The following is a 13,978-nucleotide window of genomic DNA, read 5'->3' on the forward strand; positions in this document are numbered from 1 at the left end:
GAGCACGGACAGCGCTTCAACTCCACTCATCAGCAAGATCTGCGAACCTTTCAGAGGTTTCTGTTTGATATCGGAGCGACTGAGCGGAGAGTGACGTTTCCATGTGGCATAGCTATTCACTTTCATGTCTGGCCTTTTAAGAGTGTCACAGTTGTAGCCTTGATCTCGCTGATGAAAAGTCTTTTCATCCAAATAATTAATACTGATAATGAAGCAAAAATAAAATAAAATCTAAATAACTTGATGTTCGCCGCAGCTGTGGGTGGCTAAGCTGTGCCTTTGTACAAACGACCCGCAAACTCTAATGGGTTTTATTAGGATTTTTACATGACGGGAGAAGAAAAAGTGGATTAATTAATCGTCCACTTTGGTGACTTCAGCTGTGATTTGTTGCACCTGGTTTAATAATTACATACTTTTCAGATATTCATTTTGAAAATACTATGTATTCACACTGTTTCATTAAATAAAATCCCTCAAGTATACATTAGAGTTTATGGTTGTAAAGAGACAAAATGCTAATTAGTTCACATGGCATGAATATTTTTGCAAGACACTCCAGCATATAACATATTATATAACTAATATATATGTAACTTGTGATAAATTAAGTTTGATTTTCCAAATTTTGAACATAGCAACGTCGAAGACGTGCTTTTTACCGGGCCTGTCGCGATAAGCAATAAATCGATTAATTGCACGATAAACTAATATAAATTTTCCATTTGCATGATTTACCATTTTTCTCTTTCTACCAAAACCTGGATGACGAAAGTCTTCAGTCTGGTGCTTCGGTCTCAACTATTCCTTTTGCTTTTGTTTGCAGAGATTTAATAATTTGTTTCATTTGTTGCTTCTGTTGTTTTGTTGATTTATTTCGGATTTCTAAAATGTTTTTTTGGTTCCAGTATTAAATGTTAAATATAATCTGAGGTTTATTGATCTTTGAGAATCTGTGCTTACATTATATATCTCGGTCTCTAATCAACAATTTTATCGTTTATCGCAACAACTTCTGAGACAATTTATCAGCTAAATTTCTTATCGTGGCAGGTCTACTTTTTACACACTTGGTTTTAAGATAATCACTCTCTTTTGGTTCATATCCCCTATTTTCATTAGCAATAGCATGCCTTTCTGCCTGTTATTGGGCCTCAACATATTTCGCTTGCCGTACCTGGAGTTGAACGGGTTTTCCCCGGGGATGATGTGGGTGCTGTCCCGTCCCACCAGCATCTTGACGCGGTCGTAGAAAGACCTGACTCGAGGCTGGGACATGGGGTTCTGCTGGATGACCAGCAGGGGGTCCCGGGAGCCCCGACACAGAGGGCTGTTCTGACAGGGACTCTGGATGCAACAGTCTGGATCCATGCAGTCCGTCAGTCCGTCTGAAAGAGGGGCAGAGGGAGCCGTGAGGACAGCAAAGAGCATTAAGCTTTCATGAATCCTTCGTTAATACAATCTAACGCTGGTGTCTCTGATAAAAAATAAAATAAAATAAAAAAAAAAGTTTACTTTTGCCGTCCCTGGAGACGACGCCTCTCCTGAGATCTCTATTTCTTTTCTAATTTACTTATTTTTTCTCTCTATCATCCATTCTTTTTTTTCGATATCTTTTCTGTTTTTTTTTTTCCCTTTTCTTCTTGTAGGGGCACTTACGAACCGCTTCGCCGCAAAAATTTTATACCGCCGCTCTTGAATTCACCTCCTTCGTTGTCCTTGTTGTCAGAGCAGGAGGTTTCCATGGCAACGCTGCATCCGGGGCCCCTCCAGCCTGTCTGGCACTCGCAGTGCCAGCTCTGCTGACCCATGGTGCACTGGCCGTTCCCGTTACACAAGTTGGGACAGCCGTCTGGGTGAAGACGACAGGAGGAACGAGGGGTTGAGAAGAGAGGAGAGAGAGAGGAGAGAGAGAGAACAGAGGGATACTTGTTTCATAATTAACGACACACAGATGAACAACCGTCGAGATGCCGGCTGGTTAGGAATCCGTTTAAGTCAGCGGGTCAGGGTTTTTTTTTTTTTTTTTTTTTTTTAAACTTACGTCTTTCGTTCCGGCTCTAAACCGAAAACAACGGCTGCTAATGTCCGTCCGTGTGCGGACCGAGGTGGATAGATTACGTTATTCGCTTACTGGATGGAACCCCACCCGATCATCACTCTCCTTCTCCCTCTATTTATGATTCAGTGTGGGTAATGGGATTCTGATGGCCTGAGAGTAATGCTTTCTCATGAGAGAATGAGATTATGTTTGACGGTGTGTGTGTGTGTGTTTGTGCGTGTCTGAGCGTTTGTGTGCATGTGTGTGTGCGTGTATATGCAGTCTATGAACTAATAAACCTTTACTTAAGCTTATGCAAAAGAACCCCCTCCACCCCCCCGCCAGCAGAATCAGAGGCCCGAGAGCCAAGCGAGTCTGGAACCAGCAAGGCGAGAGCTCTCCAAACTCAACAGTGACTTTGAGGCAAATAAAGGCGGCAATTACAGAGGACAGTAATATCTTCCTCATAGTCACACTATCTGCTATGCTCTGGTTTTAATAGAGGACAAATATGGAAATTATATTTCATCACAAGATACTTTATTAGAAGAAGAAATGATACCAAATGCACAGGCTTCTTCTTTCTTTTTAGTTCCTGCTCTACTTGGTTAAGCATAAAGACTGAAATCAGGTGAAGCACCACTCAGGATGTAACGTATTAGAATGTTATTAAAACACAAACCAGAAGAGTAGCTGGGAAAACTTTGTGGATTTAATCAGTGGTACGTTTGTTTTAGCCTCCGCAGTAACTCCTTTGGCTTCCGTTACTCTCTGCAGGTGAAGCAGAAGAAAATATCACAAGATGTTAACTCGGTGTCCTGCATGTAATCGGTCTTGTTTGTTACATCGGGCGGGGTTGTGTTGAGTAGTTTTAAACAGTCAGCAAGCAGAATCGAGAACGATGCTGCCCGTGATTTGCCGCAGTCACAATTACTGTAAAACAAAATCCAAACTATAGCTGCAAAAATACTTAAACGATCATTGACTCTACAGATCAATGAAGCTTTGAGGTCGATATATTTTAAATCAAATGTCAAACTCCAAGTCCAGGCTGCCATCGCAATTCATGCGTCTCTCTAAACTCCAGACGGACGCATAAATAAAACCTTTAAGATAACAATTATTTTATCAGATCAAAGATGATTTTCAAAGTTCAAATTCAAAAATACTGTATTAATCTCAAAGGGATATGATATAAATCATCTTTATATTGCCAAAATACATCAGTAATTTTTTAAAAATTCACATAAATCCACACAAATCAACTGATCCCTGCTCTTTGTTGAGCTAATGTGTAACTGAGTTTAATGCAAATTGTTTCTAAAAAAGAAACATGAAATCCTGAATAGACTCATCAGTCCGAGATGTTAAACATTATTTAACGTTAAGAAGAACTTATCAATTCGCTTTAATGCTTTAATGTAATTTAACATTTAATAATAATAGTCTTAACATGACTATTTTAACGGTTTGTTAGCGGATTTTATTCAGTTTGTTCTGACACAACCGGCCCTTTGTGAACCTTCGCGATGTTGATTTGTCCCAAAAAGAAAATGAGTTTGACTTTCCTGTTTTAATTGGTGAACATTTTCTATCTTAGTCGACTGTTTGTGCATCTCTGTTTGCTTGATACCTAAATAATAATCCTGCTAATAATCCCCGAGATCACTTAGGACTTGTCTACCGGAGTTAAAATAATGCCTAAAACACAGTTTGCAAACGCGCCACTTCAAAAACCAAGCAATCCTTTTAAAACAAATCTGCTGTTCTTCACATAGAGCACTTTTATGGCTTTGGCAGGGCTCTTTCTCCCTGTTTTTAGTCTATATGCTAATCTAGGCAGCCTAACTGCTGGCTCCAGCTCGATGCAGACAGATATGAGATCGCATCAATGTTTTCGTCGAACTCGTGGCAGCGTATCAGCTAAAGCATATCCCCCAACGTTAATTTAGTCAGTCAAGATTAGTCATGTATTAATTTCACTTGGCTATGTCCGTAGAGGGCCTGCTAAATGACATGAAATAAATAGTCTGGGCTATGAAAGCCCAACAGGAAGTGTTTAAGCTCGGTTTAATAATTTGACTGCAGGCCAAGACAGCGACAGACAGGAATGTTGTGTTTTTTTTTTTGTTTTTTTTTAAAGAAAGCTTTCAATTCTTGCTTGGCCTGTCTAAATCAAACATTTTTACCACTGCGCATTTTCCTCATTAGAATTTTTCAAGGACTGATGTGACATAATGTCAGTGTTTTATTTCTTTTTCCCCCTAAAAAAAAAAAGAAAAAAAAAAGAGCCCTAAACAAACTTGTCATAGTGATTTCCTCACCAATAAATGAAGGAACGGGACGCAACACTCCAAAGTCTACCCACGGGAGATGAAGTGCAAAGACAAGGTTGACTGATAAAACAATACACACATGCACAAAAAGCACTCAACTCACACACACACGCACACACACCCGGGAGATATGACCTGGCATTTCTCACTCTGCGGCATCGCGCCCGCCGCCGAGCGAGGACGGACAAAATAACCCAGTGAGAGATTATGAATATGAAATGCTTTTTACCGAGTCCTGCTCAGCAGATTAATGAACATATTTTCACTCAAGTTGCGCTGCAGGATTTTGCCCTCCGACAAATCGCTGCATCAATAAAGCCATGCATTATGAATACAAATAGCGCAATCTAAACCGAGGCAGCGGCTAAAATTAACAGGCATTTCACCCCGATTGGCGTTTTATCACGTCTCAAACCGGCCGGGGCGGCTGACGGAGGGGTGGGGAGTGGGGGGTGTAGAGGGGGCGAGTCAAGGAAAAGGGGGACTTCGAGGATAACCGCCATCTTGTTTTGCGGGGTGGGAAGACCTGGAGGGGCGGAGCGGAGCGGCTCAGGCCGAGTTTTCAGCTCAACAAGAGGAATCAAATCAAAGGTTTTATCTTTAATTATTAGCATTCTCGGCATCAGGGGAGCGCTCATGATGGCGCATTAACAGTCAGGCTGGAATAGATTGTCCCCGAGTATTGAGCTCGGGGAACAAAGGCAGTTAGCAGTGATTGCCTGTTAAATGGAGTTGCCATTTAAAGCAGCCAAATACTTATGAAGCACCCGGACAGGACAATCCATAGCGGGCATTGATTGGCTTGCCTGGGCAGGCCTCGCATAAGGCTCCTCTCTCTTTAATGTCAGGACCCAGTCAATACTCCCCCCATACTAAGTAGAATAAAGTGGGATTTCAGAAACTATTAAGCCCACCCTCCTCAGTAATGTAGTTGGACTCTGATGAAATCCCCTTAAAAAGGAGAAGAAATTGCCTTGGGTTATGGGCCAGCACACACACGAGCACACACACACTTGTTTGGTATGCGGTATCTGTGGGACTGGATGATGGGGTATATAACTGGATAGATATTGTGTGAGAATGAATGAGGGGGGGCTACTGGGCAAGAGAAAGGCTAGCCGAGGAAAGAGTGAAGGAGAAGAAAGAAACTAAGTCGAGACGCTGTAGTAAAAAGTTGCTGTATTTTTCCTCCCATTCGGTCCCCGTGCGCCCAACTCCGCCTGCTCTAAAGGTCACCAAGTAAAAGGTTACCGCCATAAATCCACCGTTGCATCCTATAGATGGGCTGGATAACTTCTAAAACAAACCTCCACTCATCTACTTCTCCTGTCCTTAATAAGCTACCCTAAGAACTTCAGGAATGTCCCTTTGCTTCTTGTTTCTTCCCCCTCCGTCGTTCCGTGTCTTGCTCCGTCTTTAACCCGGCAATTTACCTTTTTTCTCTGAGCTGGCTCTTCATAAAACAATGAGAGCTGTTCCATTAAGTGCAGAGGGTTGAGAGGACACTCTCAACGTTGCTCCAGGGACCTGAGCTGTCAGGCAATCTGTGCCGCTCTGCGCAACCTGACGGAGGTTCAGCTGCGGGGCTATCTAATAAGCATTCTCGCTGAGAGAGTGCGAGAAAAGTCACCCTGGACTCGCAGTCTTCTCTGTTTGCCTCGATTTCTCGACCTTAAGCTGTTGCTCTGAGTGTCCCTGCGTGTGATCTGACGGACTACGTAACCTGCGGTTTTTCTTGCTTCGACCTGGCTTGATGAAACAGATCGAAGGGCTGGAATTAATGCCAACGATGCGAGCCGACACACATGCAAGTGGGATGAATTTAGTAGCCGCTCCACCACGGCCGCTGCCACAAATACTCAAAATGTAAACACACACACGCACACACACACACACTTAACAGTTCTGCAGTGTTTTTTTTTTGACACCACGTTAACGCCTTGCATCAGTGGCCTATGAAATTTACCAATTACCTCAAAAGTTCGCCACGACTTTGATCGTTTTCTCCTTATGTGTGAAGCTCTTGTGTTTACGTGATACATGGCTGGAATAGCTGAGTGTTTGGTGCTTGGTTTGTTCAGGGTTTCACACTGGACACACAGGTGAGTCTCAATACGTTTGAATATCATTGAAGAGTTTATTTACGTCACTAATTTAATTCAGAATGTAAACCTCATACATTTCCACTGTGTATTTCAGCTTATTTTGATAATTACGGCTCATAGCTAATAATCTTTTTAGAAAAGAAGACCTTTAAAGAAAACTTTTTGGCCTACAAAATCACAGGGATTTAATAGTTGCCCCCAAATAATTGATTCTCTCAGGCAGAACGTTAGAACCAAATATTGTCGCTGAAGAAGTTGGCCACGCACACAGTGCTGCAGCCCAGCTCATTATGGGAAAGTTTTGTGGAAGGAAAGAATGTGCCCATTTAAAAGTTTGGGTTAGATTCATCGGGTGTAGAGTGTGCTTCAAGAGTCACCACACACCAAAGTAACAAGGACTTGGGCCATAAATGTTCAGCTTCTTGTGTTAAGTCAATCCCAAAGTAGAGACGACATAAGAAGTGTCAAAGCTTAGCAAAGGCAGGAAAAGAACTAAACTGTTGCTCGGAGGTCTAATCTTTCCAGGTGGAATTAAACGGGAAGCACAGCATTTGAGCTGCTTGAGGTCCAATGCGACATCCCCACTGTCAGTAATGATTTGAGGGGCTGGTGTTGATTGGCCCAATAGTAGATGGACCAACACAAGTCAGTGCAGCCACCTGCCAGAGTCTTTTAGAGCACTTCATGCTTCCCACAGCTGACAAGCTTTACTGAGAGCAGGACTTCACACCTCCCCGCTCTGCCAGTACCTGGTTTGATCACCATGTTTTCACCCTACATGCCAAAAACACCAATATGTACAGCTCAGAGACGGTGAACCAAAAAATTGAGAGACGGCAGATCCAACAATGCAGACAAGCTCAAGGCCTGAGCTTGTCCAGGGCTGATAGCCTTAATGCCCATTGATTGTGGGGCCTTGATTTTCCAAATGAAATGCAAATTTTGCTTTTATCTGAGAAGAGAACTTTGGATCACTGAGCAACAGTTCAATCCCTTTCACTCTTTAGCCCCTGGTAAGACGTTTCTGATCCTGCATCTGGTTCAGACGTGGCTCGACAAAAGGAAGGCTTCAGTGGCACCAGATGTTCTAGATACTTCTGCATGTGCTCTCGAATCAGAAGCAAATATGGTAGAAGCAGCATTCAGCTTCTAGGCACATTAAATCTGGAACAAACTTCTAGAAAACCTAAATTAAGACTAAAAACTCACCTGTTTAGAGTTACTTTTGAACCAAGATAAATGGAACATTAACCAACATATTTGACATGTAGTGATGATTTTAATGATGACACTTGTGTATAGATCATAATTTGATATATATGTTGTGTTCATGATGCTTTTTTTAATGCTTTTACAATGTAAAGCTCTTTGAAATGCTGTGTTGTTGAAGTATGCTACACAAATAAACTCGATAGATTGACTGATTCAGTTATTGCAACTGCAGTCCAGATGTTTGAATCTCCCACAAACTCTTGAATGGGCTTTATTTCAGTTCCATCAAAACTGCACCTATCCCTACTGCATGTTCAAACTTTTTCTTTCCATTTCACTTCCCATTGGATTGAGCAGCCTGTGAACAGCTGGCTTCCTTAGCAATAACCTTTGGTTTCGTACCTGTGTAGGTCAAGCAGTCTTCCCAATGACTGTTGAGGCCGTAAAACAACATTTCCACAAAGTCTTTATTATACGACTCATATAATTTCCTCAGAAGCTGAATTTTGGGGGTTTTTATTAGCCATAAGCCAAAACTATCAAGTTGAAATGAACACTAAAACTATATCACCCTGCGTGTAATGAATCCATACAACATCTGAGGTTCACGTTTTGAATTGAATTACTGAAATGAATTGGCTTTTTAACGACACCCCAACGTAATGAGACGCACCCGTACCGGGGGGGGGGAACACACGCCCCACACACGCATGCACAACCACACACCCACAGCACAGCCCCCTCGGCACTTTCGGGACCACCACACCAGGGCTCTACGGTCACCCCACGACACACGAAGGGCTCAATGACAGCTAGGACCCTGCTGCAGTGCACTGCGAGAAAACAAAAGAGGGGTGGGAGAGGGGTAGTGCACCGCACGGAGGGGAGTCGTCATTGAGGCAGGCACCTCTGGTCTACCACGGACAGAAAAGCACCACAGAGTCTACGGAGCCAAGCCAGGCCAATGCAGCAGCTAGCTTCTACCACCACAGGCTAAGAAACAGAAACACCAGAGTCAGATACGGTACCTGCTTTGTCAACCATGCTCCCATGGTCTGCAGTGGGAGAAAACGTGCAGAAGGTAAATGTTGGAGGGAGAGTATGTTGTTTTTTTTGTTTTTTTGCTTTTAATTTTAAAATAAATGCAAGCAACATCATGCAGAGCTGAAATACAGAACAGGCAGGCTGCGATAAGCTAACACTGAGGATGTCTGGTGCTGGTGAAGTGTGCTTTTTTGCGCTCAAGCTGAGGCCTGACAACTCTTTCATCTCAGGCTGATGCTGCAGTCAAAGCTGCCCTACTTTCTGATGGGGGGGTGGGTGGGGTGGAAACGGGGAGATCATAAACCGCTATTCCCCCGTGCATATGTATGTGCTGGGGTGTGCGTGCATGTATGTAGGTGTGTGTTTTGGTGTTTGTTTGGCGGGCTGCAATCACAGCGCCTCTGGTGACAGGGGAAAGGAGACTTTGTGTCTCGGAGTAGTGTGAAGGAATCAAAGGGATCTGGCAGTCATCCATCCAAAGTGACATTGATGTCAATATGAGACAGTGATTGACTGACAAAAAACACACACACGCACACGCACGCACGCACACACTCTACGATGACTCTGCACACACACACACACACGTACCCACACGGAGAATCTGAGAGTTATTTTTTGATCACAGTATGTTGCAGAGTTTTGCCTTTCATAACACAACTTTGGTGTTTCAAAGGCCATAGAAGAACTAAAACTCCTGGGTGTGCAGTTGAGAGGCAGACTATAAACAACTAAACCCTGCTCTTTTGTAATCCTCCCACCCTCACTCCTCAGAAGTTTATTCCTCTCCGCTTCGTTTCACCCGCCCCTCTCTACATCAGCCCTCTCCTTGAATTCCCTGTAGCTTTTGCTTGCGCCTCCACCTCTCATTTCCAAATCCATCTAACAAAATGGAAGGAAAAAAAAAAAATAAAATAAAATAATAAGGAAGCTGCCACTTCAGTCTGACTGGATGTTTTCTGTGTTCACCCACGGTGTCGACACACACCAAAAAACAAAAAAACAAAACAAAAACACACACACACACACGCACACACGCTCGGGGTGAGGAGGTACAGGAAACACCTACCGATGGTGCAGTGCTCGCCGTTCCAGCCCTGGTGGCACTGGCACTTGCCGTCCTTGCAGGTCCCGTGTTTGATGCAGAGCGGGTTGCAGACGCGCTGGTCGCAGCCGGCCCCGGTCCAGCCTTCCTCACAGCGACACGCCCCGCCCATGCACACGCCGTGGGTCCCGCAGTCGACCGAGCAAACCTCTGCAAGCGGATGAGACAAATCTGGGTCGCACACGCACAACTTTTCAGATTGCATTTTGCATATTTTTATTTTCTTTTGTAATTTTATTTATGAGTCTTTTTGGCTACCCAGAGCAGAGCTGGAATTGACACCCTTTGAGACGGTGGTCACCGAACCCAAATTTAAGTTCTCCCTTTCTTCTGTTTTGCAATGAACAAGAACCCTAAAATTGTTTCAAAAAGACTAAAAAATGAGCCAGATTAGCTGCTGATTCAATCTCCCGTCCTGCATCTTTAGTCAAAGTGGGCGACAACATCTTTAAGATAACGTTTTATGTTCCAAGCCTTTTGTCTGCGGCGTCGCAGGCAGCGGCAGTGTGTGCGGTGAGATGTGACGATTCCGTCTGTGAGCTCGGGACCCCCCGGTGAGCAGACGTTTTGATACACGTCTGCGGAGGAGTCCCGCGGTGGCAGACACTGTTGTCTGTATTAAAGTTAAGCAGTTTTGCTTGCGACGAACGTCGGGAGCTCTGCTTGTAAGAAGCAAGCGACGTTCTTGCGCTGCCGCCGAGGAGGAGGCAGCGGGATCTGTTTCAGTGGAAGAGTTTACCGCTGGCTTTCATTGAGAGAGAAATGTGGCTGTTTAAAAAAAAGGAAAGTACAGTGTGTGTATTGTGTGACAAACCAGCAGAAAATAATTACACATTTTACGTATATAAATCTGAAAAGTGTGGCATGCATTTGTAGTTAGCCCACTGTACTCCATTACCTTAAATAAAATCCAGCTGTTTATTTACTGCAGTTGTTTGAGGTTTGTCTCTGGAGCTTTGCTTAAGCTTATCGTTTAAACTGGATCAGGATTTCAAATATTTCCATATGTTCTTAAAGGGACAGTGTTATCTACTTTGAATGCTCATAGTGCCATTGCATAGCACGATTAAGTAACTGTGTTATAAAAATGCTGTATATGTCAAACCTCACTTGAAACAAGCTTGACATCGCAATTTGACATCTTGAAATTGGGCCTCTGTCTCTTTAAGAAGCACCTGCTCTTTCTGACACTCTGCCTTCAACACGTCATCACAACGGCGTAACTCCGTTAAGCCTACAGCGACATTCTTAGGAGTGTAGGACTGAGAGGTAACTTGCGTAATGAGCTCAGCAGATACACACTTCCACCAGGTGTTTGCTAAGCGCTGCTGCTGCTAGTCTGGAGGAGCCGAGTGAGGGATTCACAGAGGACGGCTGCTTTGTGAGGTATGTTATCTTTCTATGAAGAATAATATTATAACATAACATTGATTTTACTTAATAATGTAATGGGACTCATGTCTGAACTTTGACTAGGCCATTCTAACACAAGCATATATTAAATCTAATCGGTTCTAACTGGGTGATTTGGGTCAATGCATTGCTGGAGGGTGAACCTCTACTTCAGTCTCAACTCTTTTACAGCTGGTGAAGAAAAACATCCCCACAACATGATGCTGCCACCGCCATGTTTCACAGTCAGAATATGTTTACTGTGACGCAGTTACCCACAGGTGGGCTCTGTGTAGTGATCAAGAAAATTCTGCAAACAATTGGTTGCATCTTACTTTGGGTGTTCAGACAAGAAAATAGAGGTGGGGCACAGACGAACCTCAAATCACAAAGCAAACACGTACTGCACTGGATAAGTCTAAGAAAAAAATCTTCACTTCCCCCACTTTAAAGTAGTGATTTAAAAGTTTTGCACAAGTTAATTTCTTTCCATACTTTAAGATTTGGATCGGCACTGTATTAATAACACAAAGATCCCCCGTCTCCATACTGTTACTGTCAGTGGAAAAAAAAAAAAAAAAAAAAATTTCCAACTTTGGTTCCAAACTTGCTCAAACTTGGCTTGATCGTTGTAACAGTTGCTGATTTCTATTTCGCAGCATGTTTTAATTTCAGTGGACTGCATCCAAGCCCAATTTGAAAACCAGAACAGCATGGTATAAAATGACTAACTAATAGTCAAGTACCCTGGGAATGGGAAAAAAAAAAAAAAAAAAAAATCGAAACGTCGGGACTGAGTAGGCGGTTTCCTAAAAACCCTGACCCGTCAGTCTTCGCTCGGAGCGTTCGTCTCTTTCAGCCGTTCGGCGCTGCTACTACTCACCCATGGAGCAGTCGGGCCCCATCCAGTTGGGGTCGCAGCTGCACAAGCCGGTGTCTGGGATGAAGGCGCCGTGGCCGTGGCACTGGTCCGGGCACTGGGCCCTGGGCAGTTCGCAGTGCAGCCCTCCCCACCCCGGCTTGCAGTGGCACTCTCCGTTCACGCAGATGCCGTTGTTGGAACACGTCGGGTCCAGGCAATCCACTGCGTTAAAAAAGCCAAAAAGATACGACAGCGTTGAAAGAAGAAGAAAAAAAAAAACGAAGGGAACAAACAGATGAAGGGAAACTGAGACAAGCTGCGAAATCGCACACCAGGGCAGATAGTAAAATGAGTTATCAAAGAAAAGGCTTAAACAAGGCGAGAATTTAATTGGTGAGACGCAAAAGAGGATTATAGAAATGAAGGAAAACATCAGCAGATGTTTCAATAAAGCAATTAAGGCGCACAGTAAAAAACAGCTAAAAGTATAATGGGAGCACGGGAGGGAGAATCTTCCTCTGTGGAAAAAACCCCCCAAACAACCCTGACATTATTCAGAGAGGATGCATTTCTGACTGTGTGTGTGTGTGTGTGGCAGTACACGGGGGAAAATGTGACACTGTCAGTCTGCCAGGTTGACGGGCAGCTGTGAGTTTGAGCAGTGAGTGAAAACCAATTTGACAAATTACCTCCTCTCGGCACAGCGCCCACCCACCCCTCTCCGGGCCGGCTGTCACTGCTCTGTCCCGGTCACACTTTTTCTTTTTCCATTTCTCTCCCCTCCTTGTCTTTTCGTGTTTGACGCACCCCCACCCCCTCTCAGTCTTTCTCTCTCTCTCACCTCGGGCATATCTGACCCAGTTGTACCCTTTTATTTATTTATTTATTTATTTTTTTTGTACACAAATTAATAAAAGCACACGCCTGCACATAACCTCCGGCCTCTCCATTTCTGTTTGCCCGGCAGAAACGGCGGATCACAGTTATCGATTTTCATGTCGCCGGCACTTCAGGTAAATTGTTTGAGGGACTCTGCCGTGATGAATATCAGATATGAGAGGAGGAGGAGGGGTGAGGTTGGATGGATGAAGAAGACGCAGCGAAATCGCTGACCTTGTTCTCGGGCCCTCTAAGGTTTCTTTTGACTTCTTTTGTCATTTGACTTCTTTTTTTTTTTGCCCTTTGTTTCCTCTTCTCTTCATCTTCAACCTCAAAAACTCACTTTTTTCTCTCACTTCTTAGATATTCACCTTTCGCCGCACCGACTCGCCTTTCTCATCCCTCTCCTTTGCCTCCGATGATGGAGAATGTGCCATGCAGATCCGTCTTAACAAGGATCAATAGAAGCGAGTTCAGCTCTTAATAAAACCTCTGATGTGTTCAGCTGCGGTGTCATACTTCATCTTTACGAATAGCAGGAACGAACACTTGCTCAGCACAAGATTATGCTGTAATTTGCAGACTATCTTTAGTTAGAAGGGGTCACTGGTTGAACTTGAAGTTAGCAGCAAAGCTTTTCTGCTCACTTTAGATGCAGATAACGCCTCGTGATCAGTTGCTCTCATTTTCTGTGTTGTAGGTTGTTGCTCAGACGTTAATTTGCAACGTTGCTGCTTCAGAGTCTGTCAAAAATGTGTTATTTGCTAATGCTTTGCTAATAACACCTGATTGGCTCAACGGTTGTGATGTCATCAACGCAAACCCGACTACACCATTGGGTCCTTCGAAGGTCGATGTGGGTCGGGTCCTTTGTCGAGCGGCTATGAAAGTGGATGATCTGGCCTTCTGATTAATTGCCCTCCTTATATTTCCTGTCACCTAGCAACCGTAACAGAGGTTAACAAATGCCGGTAAAAATGGAGCTTGAAATCTTGCTGATTT

At 43.8% G+C, this 13,978-nt stretch overlaps 1 protein-coding gene across 1 annotated transcript in view; it reads right to left on the reverse strand.

Moving 5' to 3' along the window:
• The window catches only part of LOC106960231 (teneurin-2), a 106,842-nt gene that overhangs the window by 22,293 nt on the left and 70,571 nt on the right, over positions 1 to 13,978 (reverse strand). The window contains exons 11-13 of the mRNA XM_015053218.1: positions 9,808 to 9,993; positions 1,706 to 1,852; positions 1,178 to 1,388 (exon numbers count right to left, since the gene is read on the reverse strand). Coding sequence (XP_014908704.1) covers positions 1,178 to 1,388; positions 1,706 to 1,852; positions 9,808 to 9,993 — 544 coding nt within the window. The remainder of the gene's footprint in view (positions 1 to 1,177; positions 1,389 to 1,705; positions 1,853 to 9,807; positions 9,994 to 13,978) is intronic.

The sequence above is a fragment of the Poecilia latipinna genome, unplaced genomic scaffold (genome assembly GCF_001443285.1).
Source record: "Poecilia latipinna isolate Pla-1442-1.1 unplaced genomic scaffold, P_latipinna-1.0 Scaffold1168, whole genome shotgun sequence".
Lineage (NCBI taxonomy): Eukaryota > Metazoa > Chordata > Actinopteri > Cyprinodontiformes > Poeciliidae > Poecilia > Poecilia latipinna.